Source organism: Vigna radiata, chromosome 1 (genome assembly GCF_000741045.1).
Source record: "Vigna radiata var. radiata cultivar VC1973A chromosome 1, Vradiata_ver6, whole genome shotgun sequence".
NCBI classification, from domain to species: Eukaryota; Viridiplantae; Streptophyta; class Magnoliopsida; order Fabales; family Fabaceae; genus Vigna; species Vigna radiata.
The window spans coordinates 10818486-10828608 of NC_028351.1; the positions used below are offsets into that span (position 1 = coordinate 10818486).

The 10123-nt window shown below is 34.2% G+C and overlaps 1 protein-coding gene across 1 annotated transcript; it reads left to right on the forward strand.

Moving 5' to 3' along the window:
* Positions 1–4371: 4371 nt before the first annotated feature.
* Positions 4372–9341, forward strand: LOC106757411. Its single transcript, XM_014640083.2, has 4 exons — positions 4372–6085; positions 6451–6846; positions 6944–6991; positions 7662–9341. The coding sequence occupies exons 1-4, from the start codon at positions 4960–4962 to the stop codon at positions 9101–9103; spliced, it is 3012 nt and encodes a 1003-aa protein (XP_014495569.1). The 5' UTR covers positions 4372–4959; the 3' UTR covers positions 9104–9341.
* Positions 9342–10123: the final 782 nt, after the last annotated feature.

Sequence of the window (10123 nt, forward strand, 5' to 3'; positions counted from 1 at the left end):
TATGTTTGAAAGTTCTAGAGCCTTCATTATTAATGAGTTAAACTTTGTAATTAATATTTTATATGGTGTAAGATTTTTAGTTTAAGCAATTTTTTAATGATTTTCATATCTCTTATAACGGTGATTTATGATTTGACATTTGATGGAATTACATATGATTATCGAGTAGGGTCGACTGTATGAGATATTGACATGATCTTTAGAACATTCATGAATATTAAGTACGATAACAACAACAATAATCGTGTGGTGTATCATGATTGATAAACCACTAACACACATAAAATGAATTTTGTTTTTTTAACTTGCTATACCGACTACATTGCGTGTTAAGTTTTTCAATCTAGGATTGATTCATATATCTTATTATATTAGTTCTAATGCATTACATTTTATGAGACCGATAATTTTATATATTTCAATCTTTCTTTCTTGTCTTTTGCAATATGTGAGAGATTGTTATAAAATATGTATTATAAATATATTGCAAAACTCTCATGGTTTGTTTTTCGTGTTGGCCAAGCTGGTATTGGTCGAGCTTATATTGGTCAAGCTCGTATTAACTACGTTTGTGTTTGTCGAGCTTGTTTTGATCGAGTTTGTGTTAGTGGAGCTCGTGTTGACCAAACTAATGTGTTGGTGGAGCTTGTTTTATTCTGTTATTTCTTTTTCTTATATTATTTTGAATATATTTACTTTTTTATAAAATTTCTTACTAGTGTTTGATATTTTTAAATTTTTTTGGAAAATTAGTTATATTTTGGAGAGTTGTTAATACGCCGACTCCTTTTTAATCATACTCACTCTTGTCAAACAAATAATATTTTAGTGAAATTTTATTCATTACTTAAAAACAGTCAGACTTAAAAGTTTATAAGATAAATAAACTTATAATTTAATTAAGAAATATATTGCAAATTATCAATCACTTTCATTTTTTTATTGATCACTTATGTAATGTTTGAAACAATTAAAAAAAAATATCATGTCAACCTTAATGGAACTGTTACAAATATTTTTATTAGTATGACTGCGTGTATTGGATGTATATAATAGTTTATGTGGGTTTACAAATTCTTAAAAGTAGGTATGAGGTACTTTAAATTCTGGGTTAACAGAGCTATTGTAGTTTTTCTCTGTTTATCAGAAATTATTAATTGTTAAGTTTTGGTTTTAAGATTTAGGATAACTTAAAATGTTATATATTAATTTTTAGGATTGATTTAACTTGAATTAATTAATTTCATTTATTTATTTTTTGTTTGGAATTTAAACAGTCATTTGGTTGAAATATATTATAAATACAAATGAGTTAAAAGTTTTATATTTAGTTGTATATGAAAAATTTGGAAAAAAAATATCTATACAAAATCTTAAACTTTTGAATTGAATATAATATCATAATCTTTTATATAGATAATTAATATTTCATTGATTATAAATTTCTCTAATATAATTTTGTAGAATATCTCAACAAAATTAAATTTTATATCATAGAAGTTCTGTTATTTCATTTTATATTCAACTAATAGAAGTTCTGTTTAAAAGGAAAAAAATTATTATTTATTTATAGGAGAAAATACATAAAATAGAACTTGCTTCCAAAAAAAATTAGGGCATTCTTCATTTGATCAGTTAGAACCACTACTAGAGTAAAAACAGATGGTAAATTACATATTGATTATGCCTTATAAATAATATTTAAACTTCTTAGATCAAATGACATCTACCATAATTTGCCAGCTCATGTTGAATATATATAGAATAATCAATGTTAAAAGTTTATAATGCAACTAATAAATTAGGATTAAAAAAAAATCCATATATGAATACCATCATAAATACAATTTTAATAGTTAAAATTTAAATAATTATTCATAATAAAAAAAGTTCAATTTTGTATTTTAATAACTACTTTTTTAATTCAAATAATTACTTATAAAATAATATTTACACTTTTATAATTTTAATAACTAATTTTTTAAATTTAAATAATTATTTATGATAAAAAACTTATTTACATAATATTATTTATAATATTTTTTATTTCAATAACTAAAATTTATTTTATCTATAACTATATATCCTTTTAATTACTATTTTAAATTTAAATAATTACATATAACAATATATAAATTTTAGATAAATGTAACTTAATAAATATAATTTACTTCATATATTAATTTAATAATAATTATCACCTACTGTAATCCTATAAATATTTAAAATATACTGGTATTGTGCTTGTGTTTATTGTAGTGTATAATAAAATATATTTAATACTTTTCACACCATATATATTGAAAATTATTTTTATAATGTATAATTTGAAGAATTTTGATAGGTATGGAGAGTTTTAGTGGTAGGAAGCAGGAGTAAGAAAAGAAAAATTGTTTGGGTATTGGCAGACAAAAGTCATTCATTGGGTTGGATTTTGGTAGTTTAAGAGATGCTGCCAAAGTAGAAAATTTGTGTTCTAGTCATTTTTAAACAAGACAAGAGTGACTATTAGGATAATACTACTCATAGGTACTACAAAAAAGTTCACACTTTTATTAACATCTTTCACAACTTTTCTTGCTAAATTTTCTTTTAACCATTCTTTTCAAATAAATATATTTACATTCTCTTTCTTTGGATTTTTAGTGAAATATAAAGAAGATGATGATAATCAATTGTCAGATTTATTTTTTCATCAACCATAATTATTATTTATTTTGCATTTTTTTTCTCTATGAATGAAATCCGATACCATGGGTTTCATATGTTTTTTTTTAGAAAATTCAAAAGTTTTGAAACCGAGAGGAAAAAATGCAGAAAGTAAAAATTACAACCTTGTAAGGAAAAAAGTGAAATATAATATTTTTACAGAGATGATATAATTGATTGATATATATGTCATACATATAAAACCTTTAATAATATCCACATTGATTTTAAAAGTTAGGACAAATAGTCTATTTAGAAAAATAGCAAAAATAGTAAATATAGAAGGATCGAAGAGAAATACTCTAATAAAAAAATAGTAAAAATACCTAATAATGAAGAAGCAAAGTATACTGTAATAGTCCAAAATCTCTATGGTCAAGATTTTCTTGTTTTTTTTTTTAATTTTCTGTCAGTATAGTTTGAGAAAAATAAGTAAAATAAAAAAAGTATTTTTTTTTTTAAAAACTATATCAGTAAAGAAATTGAGAGATTTTTTTTTTCAGAGTACATTGACACTGTTCTTATTAGTTTTTAACCTTTACTCCTTATAATGACTTAAATATAAATTTTTAGGGGGTATTATATGCTTATAATATTTGTACATAGAATGTTTAATAGTTAAAGTTCTCACTCGAAGGGAAGGAATATTAAATATATAAAATAAATAAATAAAATTGAAAAACTGGGAAAAGTGAAAAATATAATCATAAGAATGAATCCACCAAGCTCAGTGATAGGAAAATTAGATAATATGCAGAAGATCATGGATTTATATTTGATAGTCAATGTCTGGTAAAAAAAATGTAATAAAGTTTAGAAAATAGAAAAATGCAATGTTATTTTTCACACAAAATTGTGCAAAGTGAGGAAAAAAAAAAGAAAAAAAAGCATATTTCCGTGCAATAGTTAAAGTTAGAAATTGACAAAGTGTGCTAAGTGGGGTTTGAACCTAAAATTTGTACTCAAACACCTACACAATTAATACAAGGACAGAGACACTTCACTTGTTCTAATTAATTGAATTAGTACAACTTAATAACTTAATTTTTATTTGCAATATGAATTTAAAAGACATAAATGTGAAACTGAAGAAAAGATTACCAACACACTAAATTCTCAATTCCCACCATGGTAGAGGCTAGCTTTGGCTGAACTATTCACAATGTGTTATTTTTTTAATTTGAAGCTGCGAAGGAGTAAAATGATACCCAGTAACAGTACTTGCTTGCAATGGAAGAAAACCCTAGAAATGGAAATGAGACAGGTGTAGGAGAAGAAGAGAATTTTGTATTTGAAAAAAAGAAAAAGAAAAATAGGACAGAGCCAAAATAGTCATAAGCAAAGTCTCGTATTGGGGCAGAGACATCGATTCGTGAAGTCTCAATCTTACTATCACAAACCCCAAAAACAAACAACACTCACTAATTATCCCATTTTTCCATAAACACACTCCAACACTCAAGTCTTCACTCCCTCACTCTGCGCGGGAACAAACATCGCTGTCTCTCAAACATCACAAAAAACATAACAAACATATATTCAATGATGTTACTTAACCAATAACTTCACCCCAAAAACACAACATAAATGCAAAATTTATAAAGTAAATAATGTAAATTCTTCTTAGAGCCGCGTTTTTCAGAGCTAGTACAATCATCACACCCCTCTCTAATCATGCACTTACACTACACCACACACATGACTGAATCTCTTTCTCTCTCTTTAACTTGTCAAGAATGACACATCAAAACAACAACGGTGCTGCTGCTGCTTCTACGCTTAATTACAAAAGGGTTAATGATAATAAAAGAAAAGGGGAGATAAAAAACACAGACCGAACCGTCTTATTCACGGCAGTTCCCACACACTCTCTTGACTTTTTAGTTCTTTCTCCTTTCTGTTGCTACTTTTCATCGTTTCGGATGTTTGCTTTTGCTTGCTGCGATCCTCTCTACTTTGTGACTTTCCCTTTTGAAGATATGGCAGAAGTGCCATCATCCATCTATCAAGGCAACAAGCGCATTCAAAACCCTTTTGAGAACATGTCACACCCACAACCCCAACAAATAGAAAAAACAAACACCCCCATTAATTAAAAAAAAAACTGCAACCCACCTAGTTCAACTTCAATGCAAGCATAGCCACCTCCTTGTCACTACTACTACCACACTTGTTCCGATTCCTAACTTCCTTCTTTGTGTCTCATTCTCTTGTCAAAAGCCCTTCTTTGATAGGGCCCATTACTCCATAATGGGTGACAAGGGAGACACAACCAAGAAGCAGCAACAACAACAGCCTCAGCAGCCTCAACAACAGCAACCTCAATCTCACCTTCACCACCAACAGCAGCAACAACAACAAACTCAGCAAATTTCATCTTCTCCTAAAGCCCCACGTGAGGAAGCTATCACAGAAGTTAGGCCAATCCACCACCATCAACAATTATCACCTGTTGTGGTTGTGACTGGAGCACCCCCTTTCATTTCTAGTCCTTTGTATGTTTCAAGCGGTGCAAGTTCTTCACCCTATGAGCCTCAGTTTGAGACGCTCAACCCCAAGAGACCCAGATACAGTGGACAATGGAAGCAGCTTCTACCTTCTCCTCCTGCTCAGCCAAAACAGTCCCAAATGGCCATGCTTCCCACCACAGAATCAAGCCCTTCACCAACCACACATACTTCATCAAATCCACAACAACCCCAAACACAAACAGCTTCTTCATCAGACACTTCCTCGTCTCCAACTCACTCTCTCCCATTACTCTCAGGAGGTTCTGGCCAAGAAGGGAGCAAGCAAGAGGGAGAGCAAGTTCACCAGCAACTCCGAAAGGGGAAATATGTCAGCCCAGTTTGGAAGCCCAACGAAATGCTGTGGCTAGCAAGGGCTTGGAAGGAACAGTACCAAGGAGGTGGTGGTGGTGGATCTGAATCTTCCTCAAGGGCTGAACAACAACATCAAGCGGAATTGGGAATCACAAGGGGGAAAACTAGGGCTGATAAGGATAAAGAAGTGGCTGAGTTTCTCAAGAGGCATGGGGTCAATAGAGATGCTAAAACTGCAGGCACTAAATGGGATAACATGTTAGGTGAGTTCAGAAAAGTATACGAATGGGAAAGAGGGGGTGAAAGGGAACAAATTGGGAAGAGTTATTTCAGGCTTTCACCTTATGAGAGAAAGTTACACAGACTCCCGGCTTCTTTTGATGAAGATGTTTTTGAAGAACTTGCACAGTTCATGGGGTCCAGAATGAGATCTTCTCAAGGCAGGGCAGGTTCATCTTTTGTGTCAGGAGACGAAGCTAGAACGGCTCTTGCTGCTGCAAGAGCTCTTCCACCACCACCTCGACCCTTCAAAGATGATGAAACCCCTCTCTCAGGTTTGTACATAGTTGAAGCATCAAAATGGGAAATCACAATATCTTGCTTTTTAGTTTTATTTCAGTTCCACTTTTCCTTCACCTAATCTTCAATGCACTATGCTAACGTAATTTCACACATAGTAAAGTTTCTGTTCTTAGTTTCTTTTGTATCTTTTTCCCTTTTATGGAATGCACAGTGATTCTGATAGATTCATGAAGGATTCAAAGGAACAGTATTTTTCATTCGATTCTCTGACTTTTACGTCTACAAGCACTGTTTCCCACTCTTATAGGGAAGAATAATGTATTAGAAAATGAGAAATGAAAACGTTATCAATTTTTCAAGTTTGTCTTTTTATTCACCCACCTTGTCATTGTTGTAGGTACAACGAAACAATTGGCCATAACAAGTGGGGTTGAACCTTTCTTCCATGGCTCAAGAGGGGGTTTATTAGGGTTAGACACACTCTTGGACGTTTCAGGCTCTTCTTCATCATCTAAAGAGCTCCGTAGAATAGGGAAGATAAGAATGACATGGGAGGAATCAGTGAGTTTATGGGCAGAAGAAGGAGAAATACATAGAGGGAGAGTGAGGCTTCAATCTTCTAGCTTTCTGAACGCGGATGAACTCACTTGCTTTGATGAGGCCATGGTGCCTTGTCCAATGGAATATTTCGAAGATGGGCCTCTGAAAGGTTTTTCTGTTGACAGATTCGTTTCCGGACAGCAAGTCAAAGTTTTTGGCAGAAGAAAGTCTTCCCCAGCCTCAGATTCTTCTGGTGCCAAACCAAACCTGTTTCCTTAAATTAAACTACGTTGCCTTGTTTTACATATTCTAGGATTCTATCTAACTGTTTCATTGTCCCTCTTTCCCAGGTTTTGCTGAAAGAGTCCAACTTCCCTCCAAAGCACTTCCCATTAGATGTGAGTGTTCTCTTTTTCCCAGTGGTCACTATCCTCATTCCATGTTCTAGCCAGTACTCTGAATAACTTCTAATTTGATATGTTGAATTTAGAAAAAAGAAGCAAACTTTCAGTAATAACAACGGAAAAGTGACCATTCCTACCTCAATCATTCTATTTTTTTTAACTTATTAATATCTTTCCTATTTGATTCATCATACTTTGAGCTTACTTCATGTTCTTAGCACTATCAAATATACTTATTCTTTTAATTTAAACAATGACACCATTAAAAAAGATTGATTTAATTAATAAATATCGTAGAACAGTATCAGTTGTCGTCGGTTATTTAATTGTTTCTCAATGGCAGTTAGATAACCCTAAAGTAATTAAGCAATTGAACTAGTCCTTAAAGCATTGAATGGTTATTAACTTGGTTTGAAACAATCCTTTTCCACTGTAATTTAAAAAACTTAGTATTTTAGAAATTACAGTGTTTTAGCTGTATTAAAGATCTGTCGGACATGCTTTTTATTTACTTAACTTAATAAGGGAATGCTTAAAGGTAGTTTAAGAATCAGTTTGGAAGTTTAGTTTTAAACACACTGAAGGAGTAGTGTACCAAGTTTCTTATAGTTGTATTGTGATGTGAAATTGATCAGAGAATTATTATACTTTGTGTTGGTTGCAGCGATTGCTACATTGGATTTTCGAGACCCAACAGAATACTACATGGAATGTCTCTTACGTGCGTCCCCACAAACCCTCCCAAGTCTCTACGAGTTAAGGCGCCACCTACAAGAGCCACCACCGGAAGACCTACGTTTTCCTCTCCGAAGAGATGTGTACGAGGAACTTCCCCAAGGGAAGGAACTCTTCTTCACAACCACACCCGAGCCCTTGGACTGCAGAACCATAATGTACGACATCGTGGGCCCCATTATCCGCATCCACAACCCTAGCCTCTCCCTCGCTGCATCATCCAGCCGCGACTCATTCATCCCCCTCTGGGACGAGTGCATCAACCGCGTCATCCAAAAGTTCTGCCCCGAAGAACTCACCCTAATCCGAAAACCCACGTCACCGCCACCAGAATCGACGAACCAGTCCATGTTGCAAGACCAATGGCCCAACGTAACCGGTTTCGTCAACAATTACTGTCTCTGGAGAGGCGAAGAAACGCACCAGTTGAAAGAGTCGCAACCCAATCCATCAACGACGTTAGTAGGGAAACTCATGTGGACATACATGGATCTTCCGTACATTCTTGGATACTACGCGGTGGCCAATACCGTGACGTTTTGCGCGCTGAGTAGGTCGCAGGATGGAATAATCAACCGCACCGATTTACACGAAGTGAACTTAACCACCCCGGTGGAAAAGCTGAAGGCTTTGGTTCCGTGTTTCAGAATAGGGTTGTTGTTAGCGTTGTTGAGTAAGCGTTGCGCGAGTATAAGCAACTGCAAGGGATTTACGTACAGTGATTTCGAGAGGGTTTGCTACGGTAACGGGGTGGTGACGGAGGTGACGCCGAGTACGTGCACGAGGGTGTTTATGGAGAAGCGGAAGTGGATGGCGGTGAAGGAGGTTTATGAGATTCTGGACCACAGGATACCGCATGCAGAGGTTTTGGTGGGTTTTTCGGAGAGGGAACTGGGGTTGTCGTTTAAGCCAAGAGGGTGCCGTGTGAAGCCGGGAAACTGCGAAGAGTTGGTGGAGGCATTGAAGTTCGTGACGAAGGCGATGGTGGCTTTACACGACTTGTCGTTCATGCATAGGGATTTGAAGTGGGAGAAGGTGATGCGGCGGAGGGATCGGGAGGAGTGGTTTGTGTGCGGGTTTGACGAGGCGGCGGGAGCACCGGAGCTGAAGGGACACGTGTCAGGGACGCGTGGTGGGCACGCGCCGGAGATGGAACGGGGCTTGCATGGGGTGAAGGTGGATGTTTGGGGAGTGGGGAACTTGATTAGGACGTGTGGGTTGGGAGGGGTGCCGAAGATGCTGAGGGAGTTGCAGAATCGGTGCATGGAGCAGAACCCGGAGCAGAGGCCCACGGCGGCGGACTGCTACCACCACCTGCTGCAGCTGCAGTCGTCGCTGTCAGCCGCCGTCGGGGGAGTCATGATGATGTGATTGATGATGAGAATGGAAAGGCATTGTTTGGTTGGTTGGTTTTAATTTAATGTGACGAGAGATGAGTCGGAGAGAATAATGTCGTTGTTGGTCTAGGTTCGGGTCGGGGTTTATTATGTAACTTTTTTGGCATTGGATATTATTTGATTTGAGAATTTGAAAAAGGGGAAAATGATTTTTTTCAAATAATGTTATTTGTTATGGATTTTTTTTCTTTGGAATGTGTCTGTTTTTCATTCATTGGAAGTTTGACTTTATTCAGAAACTTTTCGTTTAAAAGTGTTAAATATTTTTCTTCGTACAGATTAGTGTTAAATATTTTTCATACAATATTAAAGATGAATGCAGTCTTTATTTATCTAAATTAACGTAATCACTGGTCATGTTTTTAGTCTTCGTCGCAGAAGTTAAAAAATATAAAATATAAAGTAATATTCAGTAAAATTAAGAATAAGGCTGTAAAAAAATATAAAAGAATTAAAATTAAAAGTAAAGTAAACAAATGCATAGATTCTTGAAGATTTTAGATGTGTTGGTGAGGAGTGAGGAAGGTAGAAGAAGTGTGCAGAAGTAGAGATGGGAGTAGGTTGTGGAAATGGCGGCTGGTGGTGGCTGAGAGGTAAGTTTGATAAAATAAGAAAGAATCCAAGAATTGAAAGTGTTTTAATGTGCAATGAAGTTGAGTGGTTTTCACAGCATTGTTTGGTAGCATCTCAGCTTCAGAAGCTTCACCTTTTCATCAATGTTCTTTCCTTCTATACACCTATATTCATCTTTCCACTTTTCGTCAAGCTTGTATAATTTTCAACATTTAAAATGATTTTTTTACAACTTTTTTAAACATTTTAAATATATAAACTAATAAAATAATGATACATAATTTATTATAAAAACATTATTAAATTTTTTTTATATACTATAGTCCTTTTTATTTAATTCATTTTTTCTTTTACTATTATTTTTAACTTGTACTATTATTTGATTCACAATTTTTTTTATATATATTTTCTTACACAAAGG